At 39.1% G+C, this 16161-nt stretch overlaps 1 protein-coding gene across 2 annotated transcripts in view; it reads right to left on the reverse strand.

The window, feature by feature from the left end:
- TPP2 (tripeptidyl peptidase 2) overlaps positions 1 to 15593 on the reverse strand; it is a 50616-nt gene extending 35023 nt beyond the window's left edge. For both annotated transcript variants that reach the window (XM_058837005.1, XM_058836996.1), the window contains exons 1-10: positions 15356 to 15593; positions 9361 to 9489; positions 7407 to 7502; positions 6905 to 7009; positions 6133 to 6257; positions 5259 to 5422; positions 3839 to 3993; positions 2758 to 2834; positions 2102 to 2229; positions 151 to 250 (exon numbers count right to left, since the gene is read on the reverse strand). In XM_058837005.1, the coding sequence (XP_058692988.1) occupies positions 151 to 250; positions 2102 to 2229; positions 2758 to 2834; positions 3839 to 3993; positions 5259 to 5422; positions 6133 to 6257; positions 6905 to 7009; positions 7407 to 7502; positions 9361 to 9489; positions 15356 to 15517 (1241 nt within the window). In that variant the 5' untranslated portion in view covers positions 15518 to 15593. The remainder of the gene's footprint in view (positions 1 to 150; positions 251 to 2101; positions 2230 to 2757; positions 2835 to 3838; positions 3994 to 5258; positions 5423 to 6132; positions 6258 to 6904; positions 7010 to 7406; positions 7503 to 9360; positions 9490 to 15355) is intronic.
- Between the last annotated feature and the right edge of the window lie 568 nt (positions 15594 to 16161).

A 16161-nucleotide genomic window follows, 5' to 3' on the forward strand; every position in this document is an offset into this window, starting at 1 on the left:
CATACAAAGGTGTTACCAGAAAAGCAGGCTAGTTATGCTCTTTCCACAGGAAAGAAATACTTTTATTTTGGTATTAGTGACCAATTTTAGATTTTGAGTTATGTCATCTGAACCCCAAAGTAATCAATTTGTTCTTGGAATATAACCTACCTAGGCCCTCTGGATGACCAAGTGTATTGATTTGCTGGCAGTTTTTCCCTCAGAGAGTATTCAGCAACCATCATGTCAGGTGACACATAGGCACCAACACCTGCAAAAAATATCCAAGTGTTTTAGATGTAATATGAATTCTTGTTAAAAACTAAAGTAAAATACTTCTGCAGTTTAAGTTCTTTATGAGTAGAATTCTCGCTTGACATTTAAAATGGAAACATTTTCCATCTCATTAAATCCGGATATTTTTGCAAGGCAAGTGTAACGCATCATGCTGTGCAGTACCAATGCTGATGGGTGCACGGTATAATAGTAAAAGAACGTGCAAACTTTAAAGTTTCACTTTTATTCAGCTGGAATATAACCTTCTACACTTCTTTCACAACAGGTAACTTGTACATGCCTTCTTTCTCTCCTGCACCCCTCTCCTCTGCTTACACTGCTCTGCCACAAACTACAACAAATGCACCTCAGGCAAATACATGTGAATTGGTTCCTGTTCATGTTCAGCTACACCCCCTGGAGCAAATGGCTACATCCACACATCTCAAGCAGTCAGGAGACAGTCATTACTGGGTATCGGTTCCAAGTGCACAGAGTATGTAAATGACCACATCAAAGCCTGATAAAGTAGCATTTGTAGAAGAGAATGCCAAATACGCACATTGCAATTATGTCATCTACCTACTCAAGATGGTAACACTCTACTTTGTTTACAGCACAAGCACTACCAGGGTGGTACAAAACTACCATACCAAGCTGACAAATTTGGCAAGGCCCATGTCTGTGTGAACTAAGCCAACCTGTCAGCTGTATTTTGCTTTACCCTGAAAAAACAAAAACTCTATCTGGTTCACTCCAGATGGAGGACAGGAGCAAACTACTTGGCATGTGGAGTGAATAATCACACAGTCTCTAGAGTGATACAACTAAGCTGAATTGACAGAGTAGATGCACTGTAAAAGCAAAGCCAGTGCAGACCTGAAAAGAGCTTGTTCCAGTTACAACCCCCAGTGTCAGTAGTGAATTAATAGCAGAATAACTTTCAGAAAGTAATAGCATTAATTCTACTAGATGCCCTAGAATAGAAGCTCTCCAGCTTTCAAGGCTTCATGCTAGTCTCCTTACACACTGGCCTCCTTGCATAGGAATTCTGAGACTTAAAAAGCATCTTGTGTAATGCACTAGTGAGACAATAAAGGATTTATATAAAAATTAAGACTAAGGAAATTATCCCTGAACACTAGACATTTTGCTAAATCTTGTAACTCAACCTTTCACTAAAATATCAAAACCATGTATTAGCCCCTCAGAAAAAGAATTTTAATGACAGTAATAGACTTGCACAGCAGTGGCACTACAGCTGGAAAAATTCCTCCCCTACAAGGACTTGTCTAGATTCTGACATGGAATTATTTTCTATCCAAATTAAAAACATCTGTTTCACTAAAAATAAAAATTAGAGTATCTGATGAAGACAGATGATTCAAAACTGTAGTTCTGACAATTCAGAATGCATTGCAAGACTTTCCAGAAGACTAATTAAAATCCAATTTAGAATCATATTTTTATGAGCTGCATTTACCGGCAGCTATTGGTTGGAGCAAAGTGGTGTGCTTAGACAGCTACAGTTGAAAAACTAATCCTGAAATATTCAAATAAGTCAGACCAAAGATTTATTTTGCAAATTTTATACAAAGCCACATCAGATCAAGACCATTTGCCTCCCTCATCTTTTCTACATAAGTATGGTCTTGAATTGTAAGATGATAACAATCTAAATTTGTATACATAAGTGTAGAGCAAGTGTCTCTCTCAGAATTAACCTTGTAGCCCAGCAGGCAATTTTGTAGATTTAGTTCAGTAATTACACTTGTTACAAAAGTACAAAGTTTGAAAAGACAGAAGTTGAATACTGTCAAAATTTTTTTCCAAATTAATTATTTACCTATTACACTAGATGTAGTTCCACCAGGACATCCAACCGTAGAAAGGCAAGGACCATTATTTCCTGCACTTGAAACATAGATTACATTGTGTTTCCATACTGCTTCATTAATCACTTCACAAATTCTCCTGGAGTAAGAGAAAGAAATGAATCATTTACTCAACAATATTGCTTTCTTTCATAGGACAAAGCTCCCATTCTGTGTACAACCTCTGACCATTCAACAAACAAGGAATATTATGCAGCCTGCTTCCCACACCTAGTAGAGGCGGTTCCAGCACAGAAGCTGACCACAAAAATATCTTCTGGTTTCAAAAAGGAGTGATAACTATGTAGTGATCCTAGGTCTTCAAAAAATACCCCACAGCTCATGTAGTGTTGCAATTATGGAAGTTCTTTATTATGCTGCAATACTATTTGTGTATGTATTATAAATCTGAGTACTATGTATTTGTGTACATACTATAAATTAAAAGCATTTTTAATGGGTTTACTTCTTTCAAAGCAAATTTAAAATTTATATTGCACATTTTCTAACATATGAATCATACGAGCCTGGATGATTCACTCTTAGCCGCTAGTTAACTTAAAGAAAGCCCAACAAATACAATTCCACCTCTGTGAAATTAAAATACTTTAACCACAGTACTACTCACCCAGAATTTGGCCAGTGTGTCGCTTCCCCATAGCTGTAGTTGACGAGATCACATTTGTACTTTATTGTTTCTATCATCTGGTAAAGTAAAAATCGAAGTTATAATATGTGCTAGCTAAAGAATGTTAGTGATTTTAGGAATGACAGCGAACATCTACTTAAATTTATTTACTATATCTAAGAAATACAGATGAATCTCTTGAATCTAGAAAATAATTTACTGCAGCCAGTTAAGTGCCGTTTTCCCAAAGAACAAAGAAAATTAAAAAAACTACTCCCTGAAAAGCCTTATTCTTGCTGTGTTCCCAGCTATAAATTAAGACATTACCCTACGAGAAAACTGCAGACAGCAAACATCATCAGTATTGTCTCAAGAACATAAAATTCTCTTTTCAGATGCAGTTTGGTTTAACTACAGAAAGGTGCAAAAAAATTATAGTTCATGCTGCTACATCAAAATATCCTATGGACCACAAATACAGTCTTCTATTTTCAGACCCTTTTCTCACGTAAAATTTTTCTTTACAAACTCATTATACAGAAAAGCTCTTGGGTCTTTCATCATTAAAAGGAATGATATTTTTCCTCACTCTGAAGAAAAAGAGTTAACACAAATACAGCAACATAGGTAGATACTTGTCTCTATTCTAGATTTTTATGTCTTCTATAGTTTTCTAAGTAACTATAAAAGATACACTGACAACAAAAAGAACTTTAAGCAAGTAGGCAAGTAACTTCTCTCATGCATCAAGCTAGAGAGACATTGCAAGTCTGTTAGCCTAGAGAAACTCTAAGTGCTCTGTGCAACAGAAGTCTTGTTTTATACTAAAACACTAGTCTTACAATATGCTTTAAAATACATTCTAGTTGTTTTTATGGGGTTTGGCTGTGTTATTTTTGCTTGAGGGTGTTTTTTTGTTTTTTGGGGGGCTTGGTTGACTTTTTAATTTTTGGTATTTTTGTTGGAAATACTGTAGAACAATAAAAACAAAGCCTATAAACAAAAAGGGCATGAAGTTTCACAATATTCTATACTTAAGTCCAACTGCTGAGATTAATCATTTATTCAGTGAAATACCCACAGCTCTTATTAGACCAGTGCCAGTTTCCATTGTACTTAGTCTTGTATCACCAATCTTAATTGCAAGAATCTGAGCTCCAGGAGCCACACCATTTCGTTCTGGTTCTTCTGGAAAGTATCCAGCTGCAATACTAGCCACATGTGTTCCATGTGCTCCTGTGCAAATGAAAAGTATGCATTTTTAGTGGACTTCATTTATAAGAACTCAGTATGCTACAGCTGAATTAATTTTCTCTTTTTGAGCTGTAAGCACATAAAATCCAGTCAGTGGCCAGTCACCAGTGCTGCTGCTACCAAAAGGGCGGCAGTGTTCACCAGGACTCAGCAGTGCGGCTAGCTCTGTTTAATATTTTTTTTGATGATCTGGACAAGGGGATTGAGAGCATTCTCAGTCACCGTGCAGACAACAACAGATTGGGCAGGAACACTGATAATCTGGAGAATAGGAAGGCTTTACAAAGGGATCTGGACAGGCTGGATCAATACACTGAGGCCAATTGTGAGGTTCAACAAAGCAAACAGCTTTTTAAGGAGAGAAAGGAGGCAGCAGAAAAAGAGGAACAAAGTATTAACTTAATTCCACTAACAAAAGTTACTTCAAAAGCTCAACACTTCCTACTCAAAGTTATGAATATTACACCTGAGGCAGCTCAGGTAGCAGGGATTAAGAATAGAAAACAGAAGTGCACAGAAACAGAAAGGAGCATCTCAAAGAAGTTACCATCTATTTAGAAACCTGAACTGCTTATGTAGCTCTACTGAGATGGGATAGTTTCATGAGGAATTAAGAGGATTTTTCAAAGCAAATGCATCCATACCATCCTAACCACTCCATTTGCTTCCAAAACAAATCATGATTATTTAAAGAATACTCTAAGACCGGTTCAGAGTGGTTGGAGTTACAGCTATATTGACACTTGACATAATAAAAAAAGTTTGTACAAACCCAAATTAAGATCATTACCCATTTTGTTCATGGATATTATATTTAAGTATAAATTTATTATCTTACAATTTATTGTATTTGAAGTGTACATGTACAAAGGAGAGCAACTAAAAATCAATCAATCACTCTATATTTAACGAACAAAACAAGAAAGGTTTTTTGAAAGAAGGTTCTCTTTAGTTTAGGCTTTAAGATGCAGGAACATCTTAAAGAGTACCTAAGTATGTACATTCTATGTATATATAAAGTTGACAATATTTCATACAAAAAATGCAAGCAAGTTTGGTAATGAGCTATCATTATAGATAGAGTTCAGGAAATATGAGTATTGATCTTAAAAGCCGTAATAACACATGCTGTACTAGGACAGCTGCTTTGAGCCATCCCAAGTATCAGAAATGGGACCCAATACAAATTACTGCTTCTCATGATACCAACTTAGCAGCAAAATGTTCTTAAGATTACTTCCATTTACCTCCACTTGTCACAATGGAAAGGAGGTTTCCATCATCATATATATTCACAGAATAATTCAACATCTCAGATGTTCCAAAAGATCCATATTCCTGGGCCTCTCTGTAGGTTCTCAGCACTGTACAGTTAGTTAAGTCACCATTCTCACTTGTATCTATGCAGGCTCTGTTGACAAAAACAAAAAGGTAATGTCCCAATTGCTGCAAACTTTTGGTTACTTACCCTGTCCAGCTGAGCATAGCAAAAAGACTTCAAGAAGTTTGGTTCTGTATTTATGGTATCTTTAAAATTTCTTTAAGCAACTACTTTAAAACTTGGTTGTTTCTACTTAAGATTCAGAAACTATGAAGTTATCTAAATAAACTGATTTGCAAACACTACTAAATTCAAATAAATCTGTATTTGAAAAGCAAGAGTATGAAAATTCATGCAAATTCAAGGAAGAAATTTTACTAAAGGTAGATGTTCAGTGCTGGTACACAAATACTTGAAGTTTTACTGTTTTGTATGATGCACATTATCAGTCAAGAAATGTGCCATGTTACATTCTCAAGTCTGTGCACAGACACGCGTTTTGTTTTGGTTTTTTTTCATATCACCAATGGATAGTCAAAACAGATTTAATCTGCTTCAGAAGAAAAATCCCATAAGCTTACACTCATATCACACTGCCTTCAATAAGACTTCTCTCTATGCTATCTTCATTTGGGACCAGAATTTTGTCAAGAAACTCAGCTGAAATAGCAGGATAATTTTAAAGTGAAAAATACTTAAAACATCTATAAAGAGGACAAATACAAAAGGTAACAAGTCTTTGATGCAAGCAATTGTTTTATGTAAAGAACAAGACATTTTAGACAAGTTTAGTCATTTACCTCCAGGTCTCACCATCATGCCACACTACACAATCATATACTGGACCAGGATCACTGTATTTTTTCTCAAAAGAATTCAACAATTCCACTTGATTTTGAAGTTCTTCCTTTATTAGCTTATTTACCTAATAAGGTGAACAAAATTCATTGGAGTATTTAACAAGATAGGCAATCCTACATTCTTTTCTAGTGCTATACATTTTTTCCACTACTTTCTCAGGAATGTTAGACTATCCTAGAAGCCACAAATATCTAGAAATTCAATGGCTTTCAACAGTGCACTATTTATTTTTCACCTATTATGTACAACTACTTCTAATTTCTATTAATGTAACATTTAAAGACATTATTTCCTTAAAGACTGTTAAATGATAAAGATTGAGGCATTTCTGGTATTTCACTGAAATAGTAAACAGTTTATGAAAGAAAGAATATGTTTACAAAATTCCAACTTTGAACACAGCAAGGATGGTGGCCTCAAAAAATAGCACATTAAATTAAAAATGAAATTTACTGAAAATATCCAACAAATTTTTTATATAATACCATTTTCATATTTGACACCAACTCTCAAAAGCGAAGAGCACTAAGCAAACAAAACAACTACACATACAAAGATTTATAAAATTCATCAGAATATACACAGCTGAGTTATCTGCTCAAATACTCACAAGCACCCTTCCTTCACTCATCTAATGAAACATTTTAGTCCTGCCAACCAGTAACAAATGGTTGCAAAGAACAAGTTTATAAATGTAGACTTAATGCAAACCTGTGAGGGAGAGCTATGAGCAGCATCAAATTCTTCCTGTTTCCTACAGGCCTCTGCTAGAGCCAGCCTGTGAACAGGATCCCAGAGCTTTTCCTTGCGCTCTTTCTGTAAAACAGAACAAGGTTCCTCAATATATTAAGAATTGTATGTCGAAATATGAAGTCTATAAACATAATTTGAAAATTCTGTTTTGAGAAATGACTAAAAAGTTCCATACAATAGAATAAATAAGCATAAATTGCCACACAATTAAAAAAATGGCATATCAGCAATTTCATACTTTTCACCTCAATGGACCACTGCGAGGAGGAGCACTAGGCCACCTCCTGCTGCTCTGAAAAAATCACAGAAGAAATGGATCAGGTAAATAATAAAAATCAGAGAGAATAGTGCTCAACTGCTGGTTAGCAGCCTAAGCATGTTAGCAAATCACATGCTGTGGTGTTCTACAGAACTGTAAAGGATGACTACATACCAGAAAGAAAAGATAATTCCTTCTTACCTGAATCCTCTCCTTAAGAGCTTTAGGATAGATATCATAGCCATTTTTTATGCCAATATGATATTTTCCTGAAGGATTTACCCAGTTTGCTGGAATCTACAGAAAAGTATATATAGAAATAGGTTAACTAATGGCACTAAAAAAATTCCACAAACAATGAAGTCCAGCACTGTGTAAGACAGCTTAGCACAACACACCTGAAAATACTGCCAATTTAATTCCATGTCTCCTGTCCTAGTTTAGGGCAAATTAGGGAGGAAAACTCCAAACTTAATATATAACATAAACCAGACGATTGGGGATACCAGTATCATAAAGTCACCCCAGGACATCTCCATAACAGTAACTACTGCACTGTTCCAACAACATGACATGGCACTTTCAATCCAGTTCCCAAAAAAACAGTATCAGTTCATGTGACACTGCCATTGAACATCTTTAAGTATTAATTCTTCTGACAGTGTACTTTTAAAACACAAAGTCCCAGCTTTACTGAATTTACTGGGTAGAGACCTGGAGAAATAATAGTACCATAAATGAAACCTAACATGAGCCAGTATGGTAGGAAGTCATGACAAACATCTGAATATCTCATTTCACATCTTGATGCAATTTAGAGTCAGTATATCAGGATCCACTCATCCTAGTAACAACAGTAAAAGAGCAACAGATTCAACCTTACAATCATCCTCCGTGCATAATTAGTAAGAAAGCTGACAGCATGGAGAGATCCAAAAGATGTGATGCCCCCACATCACATCATTAATCCAATGAGGAGATCAAGAACACATTAGCAACATTGGTTCTATGTACCCAAGACCATATATATACCATATAGTTCTATGTACTATACTTTGTGTCCTTTCTGAAAACCCTACATCATTTCTGTTCTATGCATAGTGGGAATTCAGTGAGCCTACCACTAGGTCCTCAGAGATTTTTCAGACTAAATCTGTTCACCACAAGCTTAACACGATCCCTCTTGTAGCTTATGCAAATGTGGAAAATACTAGCATTTTTAAAGACACAACTGTGTCTGATATTTTTAAAGCATATTAGCATGTTTTCTTCAGACAATTTCCAAAGCTGTATCATATACTGTTTTGAACAAATAATTAATCATTTGTCAAATCATCAAGCCACCCAAAAAGCCCTGTACACACTTCTATTCAGCTTCAGAAAATACTAGAAATAAAGTAATATAAAAAGTGTAGGAAACACTAAGCAATCTGCATGAAGATGAGCAAATGCAACATTAGGTTTGGGTAAGATCTGGTTTGCTGGTTTCAGCTAGTCTAGGGTTGATTTTCTTCACAGTAGCTGGTATGGGGCTGTTTTGGATTTGTGCTGAACACTTTTGGTAACTCAGGGATATTTTAGCTGTTGCTGGGCAGTGCTTGCACAGAGTCAAGGCTTTTCTCTCTTCCAGGCTCTTTCTCTCGCCCATGCCAAACAGTGGTCCAGCTGGAGATGCACAAGGATTTGGGAGGGGACATAGGTGGGACAACTGACCCCAAATGACCACAGGCACATTCCATACCATGTGGCATCATGGTCAGCATATAAAGCTGGGGAAAGAAGAAAGAAGGGGGGAGCCATTCAGAGTGATGGCATTTATATTCAACTCATTTCCTGGAGATGGCTGAATACCTGCTTGCCCATGGGAAGTGGTGAATGGATCCCTTGTCTTCCTTTGCTTGAATGCAAGGCTTTTGTTTTACCTATTAAACTGTCTATCTCAATGTATAAGTTTTCTCAGTTTCACCCTTCTGATTCTCTTCTCCCCATGCTGCCAGGGGAAGGCTGAGTGAGAAGCTCTATGGTGCTTAGTTGCCAGCTGGGTTTAAACCGCAACATCTGGTTAAAAGGAAGTAAGTTCTGAAACAGGTACTAAACTTGCTGTTAAGCAGAGAAGATGATATCCAGTGGTGTCGCTGTACCACCAAATACTCACCTTTAAAATTCTTCCAGAAAGACCAGTAATTTCTCCATCTTTAGGTTCTGCAATGGTACATGTAGTTACATCACCACTGCCTGTGGTGTCAATTATATCAATTATCTTCGGTTTCCCATCAGTTGTAATCTGAAAATATGAGCACAGAAAAATTGAAAATGTACTTAATTACCCTTTAGCACACAAACCAGGAAAGTGTTGTTAAAAATATCAACTAGCTTTCTCAGACACCCAACCTTTAACTGAAGGACATAATACCGACTTGAGCTCAAGATGAATTTTCAAAGAACTAAGACAAACATGTCCATCTTTCTGGTTCATACAAATCCATTTATTTCTAATAAAGATTTAGAAGATAAAGTAAAAACACTGTACCAACAAAGCACAGGCAGCCTCAAATTAAAAGGAAGCCTAAATTTGCAATAAAACCAAATTTGCAAGAACTACTATTTATTTTTGTATTTTTTCCTGTGTTGCTTCTAACCCCTCATTCTGGACAAATTTTATAGTAACGAGTAATGAGCACAAGTAAGAAGATGAAAGGTGCTGAAGTACAAACTCTCACAAGCTGGAGTCTCTTAAATGAGCTTAAAGGAACCTAAAAGGAACGCAAGTTACTATTACCTTAATTTTTTCTATTTCAAAGATTCTGCTTTGTGTTTTAATCCATTTGCACCGTTAGAAGCTATGGCTATATGCACCTAATACAGCTATAGGAAGTCTGGAAAGACGATATAGCAGCCTCCCAGGAGCTAAAGAAGGCCCATAAGAAACCTGAAAGCAACTTTTTACAAGGCACAGGCAGCGACAGGACAAGGAAGAATGGCTTTAAACTAAAGCAGACTGTCAGACTAGTTATAAGGAAGAAATTTTTCACTGTGAGAACAGTGAAACACTGGAACAGGTTGCCCAGAGAGGTGGTGGAATCCCTATCCCTGGAAACATTTGAAGTCAGGTTGGATGGGGATCCAAGCAATCTGATCTAGTTGAAGATGTCCCTGCTCCTTGCAGGGAGGTTGGACTAGATGGCCTCTAAAGGTCCCTTCCAAACCAAACCATCCTATGATTCTGTGAATTTATCATATGTACATATTTTTACAGTTCTATATCAAACACTGATTAAAAAAAAAAGAAATCAATCATATTCCTAGTATGTCCTACACATTAACTACACCGAAAGTGAAAAAAGCTTCATATTCAGAAAAGCAGCAACATTTGTTGTTTCCTACCATTTAAACATATGCCTTTATTGCTTTTATTCTATATCAATAATTTTGGTATTAGACGTAATATATGGAAGGTTGTTTTGTTCCAATAATGCTCTGAATTGCGAATTCAGCTACTGGAAGCTACTGAAACATTCAAACAGTTTCATAAAAGTCACTCTGATGCTGCCAAAAGGACAAGAGCCAGGTTCTTATCTCATCTCAGCAAACAAAGATACATACTTCCATGGTCTCAAATTCTCATGGCTTAAAAAAAAAACAAACAAAAACCCCAACCAAACCACATACAACCCAGAAAAAAACCTCCCAAAAACCCAACACCAAAAAGCCAACCCAGACAAGTAACAAGCAACACTTCCCATGAAAACAGGCTTAAACAGCTTAAAAAAATAAAAAGAACAAATCCCAAATATTCCAAACCCACAGCAACCATAAAAACAGCACCAATTTCATTTCTCAGAAGGTAACAAATACTCCTTTTGAACAGGTTTGCTAGGGAAGAACTTTCATGACAAGAAACCAACACTCTACTCCGTTCATAGAAATTCAAGTTCACTGAGGAAAATCTTTAGAGCATCTTAACCTTGTACAACATTGACTGAACTACAGTTACACAGTATTGAAAATTTACTTGGGAAACTGTGTGTAGGCATAAACTATACACTTTACAAACATTTGTAATTAATGTCTTTAATGTTGGCTGCAATTCACACAAGTCAGGAGTTGCTCCAATACTAAAGCGACTGCAAGCCAAACCTGAGATTAGCAGCACTGGGTATTTTTCAATATGCCTCTACTCAAAGTCAACTATTCAGTGATCAAAGCACAAGAAAACAAGAATGAAAATGTAATCCAAGGTGACTTGTTTGAAGGAGGCAAGTTATACAGCAACAGGTGGCCAGAACACAGATTTATGCTACAGCAAGCTTGGGTAGTTTTAGAAGTTGTTTCCTAGACCAAAAGACAAGGTGGAACTCCTACACTTTATGGCTCCTTGCCTCCTAGGTGAAACCTAGCAGGTCCACACATGCCACTCATGCACGTGAGTTTGTACTGTCAGAAGCAACAAATCAGAGCCTTTCAGTCAGACACAAGAAACTCAGTTTCAGCTGGTCTAAGGTTCAATTTCTAACAGCAGCAATCCAGACAGGTTCACGGTAATTTAGGGCAAGTAACCGATACGGCATCTCCTGCTGCTGTGAACTGCTCTTCGGCACACTGCCCACCAGCAGCAATGCCAGAGTGAAACTCAAGAGTTCAGCTCAATTTTCTTTTGCAAATCTTGTCATTCTGAGTTTAAAATTATAACCAAAAAAAAAATCAAATGACCTTGATCAGTTCCCTTATGTGAATAGAAGAGTCCTGAAGTGATGAATTGATTACAGATCGAAGGTATGTTTTAGTACCTTTTGCATTAAAATGAAAAAAAATTAATTTTTATACAATTAAAAATATTTTATATTGTATTTAGAAAAATAAAAAATCCCCATTCCTGCCTTAATTATAATAGCTTGCCTATAGGCATTTGAAAAACAAATTAGTAGTTTAAAACTGAAAACTACTTTGCTGTTTATACAATTCTGAAGTCTGAAAATCCTACTTACATATTAGTTCTGACTCTGTAAAGCAGATAAATTAGTAAACTGAGAACACCAAAATTAATCTGTGGTGCATAATCCTAGCAACGGATCAGTTATAATGGAAGTAGAGGAGCACCAGTATCTATGACAATTACAACAGAAAAAGGAAAGCCAGGTGAATTTGAGCATGTTTTTGCCAGCCCATACAATAATTCACTCCAACTGACAGCTACTGCAGCCACAAGAGATGAACAAGTTCTTCAGCACTTTGGTGACAGGACAGCTGATCATCATAATCACAAATAAAATAATTTCCAAGTAATTTGTTTTTAGCTCAGTGCTGAAATACAAATAAAAGCAAACTAGCTGCTACTGCTAAAAAGTTGTCACATGAAAGTACAAGTTAATGTTAGTAAATAATTCCAAATGCCACTTCACAAAATAAATAAATTTGTAAGTAGAGAAATGAACTGGCTCATCTATCATAAAACATAAGAAACCACAGCAGGAACAGGGAAAGGACAGGGTGGGGACTGAGCAAAGACTACACATATACAACCACAACACTTCACTAATTGCACCTAAAATTTGATCAGTCACCATGCCTTAATAAGGAATTACAAACCATGACTTGGCAGACAGTAGGAAATACATTTTACCAAGAGGATTGAAAAGGGGAAAAAACTCACATGGAAGAAGCAGACAAACTAAACTTTATAGATGCTGTCAAATGGAAAAGCAATGAAAGAGGAGGTGAAAGGAATTCCCTAGAGGGCACTGGTTACAAAAGATCCATAAAAGAAAAGGAAAGGAAGTACAAGATAGATTAACGTTTTATGCATCAAAGAAAGCCAACCAACAGGCAACAGATCTAAGAAGGTTTGTTAAGCTTAACAACTATTCTCTCTATAGCAGCAAACATCCAGGGAAGAATAGGAACATAATGGTATTTCCCTCTTAAATTCTGTCCCCCAATCTTTCTGTCCCTCGAAAAGGGAACAGTGCTTATCAATGTTTACAAACGAAGTCAGATTCAACAAGCAAAGGAACCCTACCCAGGAATGACACAGTAGGGAGCAGCAAAAAAAAAAAACAAACTGTTTTATTTGACTAAGAACTCCACTGTATTAACATGGTAGTTAATTTTAGCCTGTAATAATTATTGTCATTAACCAGAACTCAAAGTTGTAATATCTATTAACCTTGCTATAGATAATGTCTCCTCCACCCTCTAAGCAACTGATTCAGCTCTTATACATCTAACTCTATACCAGGCTAGGAACTGACAAGAAGACTGACAGTAAGAAAAAGCAGCAGCAGCAAAGACAGGGGTTTTAAAAAAAATAATTCCAAAAATCGTCCCAGTTAGAAACTACTTCTTGCAGTACAGCTATGCTGTGTCACTGCCTGTGCCCAGGACACTGACTCATTGCATCAAGGCAAAATGTAAATTGGCAAACACTCCAGCGAGTGAGGACATTCTCTTGCTGAAGAAACACCTACAAAGCTATTCTAGACTGGGTGCTACCTGTGCCTCCTTTTTAACTCCCTGTGCAGTAAGTCTCACCAGGCTGCAGTTCAGCAAGCCCCTAAAGACAGGTCTATTAAGTGTGCAGAAAGATCACACAACTTCTTTTGTGTTTTTCTAGCAATCCTGAAAACTTGCTCTCTTTCACCCACTGCAACATGCATTCCACATCATGCTCTCCAAATCCTTTACTTCTTTTGCAAATCTTTTACTGCACTACCTGAAATTTTATCCTGTGCATAAAGAAGTCGGAGAAAACTGATATGGTCAACACAGAGATCATGATGCTTCATAAATACCCCTTATGAGACTTGGGTTACCTAGATCAGAACAAAGTTTCCCATTACTGCCAATAAATTCATATTGGGGTTTTGTTGTTGTTGACCACTACTCATTCATAATCTCTAGAAACTTAGGGGGTTTTGCTTTTATATGTGAAACTTCAGAACTATGCACATAATTCAATTTATATTCACACCTTCCTAATTGTCTTCCATTATTTTCTATTCTGCCCATTTGGCTAGCTTTCATTAAGCTTTCCAATTACTCTTCCACTTACCCACAACTTCTTGCCAAAAGCACCAGCTTCATTTCAGCTTAAATCAATTAAAGTTACAGCTGTCCACTCCTTCCTTCCACCCAACCTGTCCTCTTAACTCATTCTCTAGTTTAACCGAATCCCATAAGGAGTCACTTCAGAGCACGGAACTAACGATCTACCAGGGTCAGATCCCTGAATGAGGTCATTAGGAGTTAATTCTACACCAAAGGGTAGAAATCAACACAAGCTCTGCTTAGTCAAAACAAAACAAAGGATTCCGCGTCCAAGTGAGCTGTGTACAACTCCGAATCATTCTTCCATGGACTCTTCTGCTATCACTCAGAGAAAACATGTTGATAAGAAATCAAAAACAGCAGTGACACAAAAGGCCATATACAAACTTACGAGATAAAGAAATGTTAAGAGGCAAGAGTTAAAAGAAGTACTGAGAAATGCTCAAACTGACATCACACACAGAAATTTACAAAACCGACACGGAGACACAAAGTTGACAGACCAAAAAAAAAGAAAGCTGTTACAATCGAACTTGATGCAGACTGTTATTGTAATAAAATGCACGAGAAATAAAGAGATAAAGACGGGTATGCAAATTGTGCCAGAAATACACTTTTCATGTAAAAGACCTAGGCGGCTGTGTGTAGCCTCGAGCTACCTACTGACGAAGTAACGCTAACGTTTAACAAAAACACAAAGCGTTCTTTTATAATGAGCTCTGCGTGACAGAAGGCAGCCCAAGAGATTTAAGTGCCATAACACGCCTGTGGACGGCTTAGGAGGAGGATCCTCACAGCAGCACCCGGAGTGACCGGCGCGGAGCCCCTGGCTACGGCATCTCCCCGCCCTCCCGCACCCGAGCCCCCGCTCACGCGTGCTGGGCGGGAACCGCGAGCCAACACACAGCCACGAGTCTCCGGGACAGGGACAGTCCCCGGGACAGCCCCCCGGGGCCTCCCCTGCTCCCGCCGCCGTTGCCTCGGGCCGCCAGAGTGCCATGGCCGCCCCCGTACTCGTCCCCGTCCTCCCGGGCTGGGTCCGGCGGGACCTGAGAGCTCCTCTCGGGCCGCGGCCGTGACCCAGGGCCGCCGCTGCCCCGCTCTACCTGCATGCCCGGCGCCCCGGGGTCCACGCCGGTGTCCAGCACGGCCAGCAGCACCCCTCGCCCGTCAAAGTCGGGGAAGCGGGCGAGGAAGGCGGCGGCGCCGGTCTCCTTCTTGGGCAGGAGCCCGTGGAACGGGAACGGCTCCTCGGCGGCGGCCGCCATGGCGCGAGACCAGGGCGCGGGGCCGGCGGGGCGGGGGGGACAGCCTGCGAGCGAGAGGCCACGGGCGGGCGGCGCATGCGCGGTGCCGTCCCGCGGGGACGCGCACCCCCTCGCGGACCGCGGCGCGAGCGGCACCGGAGCTAAACTGACCAATAGGGCTCCGAGGAGGGCGGGGCCTGATGTGGAGGCAGCCAATCACGGGAAGGACGTGGTCCACGCGCCGGGGCTGTGGCGGCCACGTACGGCGGCGGCGGGAGCCGAGGGCACCTTCCAGCGCCGCTTCCCGCGGGCGGGGCCGGACCTGCCCCGCCCCGCCCCAGGGCTCCCGGCCGGTCCCGGACTGCGGCCTCGGGGCCTGCCCGCGGCCGTGCGGGGGTGCGCGGCGTCCTCCGAATAGAAAACGGAATCACGGAATCACTTAGGTTTGAGAAGACCGCTGAGATCATCAAGTCCGAGCTATGACCGAACGCCTCCAATATCAATCAGACCATGGCACAAGTATGCTAAGTCCAGCCCTTCCTTAAACACCTCCAGGGACGGTGACTCCCTGGGCAGCCCATTCCAATATCTAATCACGCTTTCTGTGACAAATTTCTTCCCGGTGTCCAAACGGAACCTTCTTCTGGCACACGTCTTGAGGCCGT

This window comes from Poecile atricapillus, chromosome 1 (genome assembly GCF_030490865.1).
Source record: "Poecile atricapillus isolate bPoeAtr1 chromosome 1, bPoeAtr1.hap1, whole genome shotgun sequence".
Classification (NCBI taxonomy): domain Eukaryota; kingdom Metazoa; phylum Chordata; class Aves; order Passeriformes; family Paridae; genus Poecile; species Poecile atricapillus.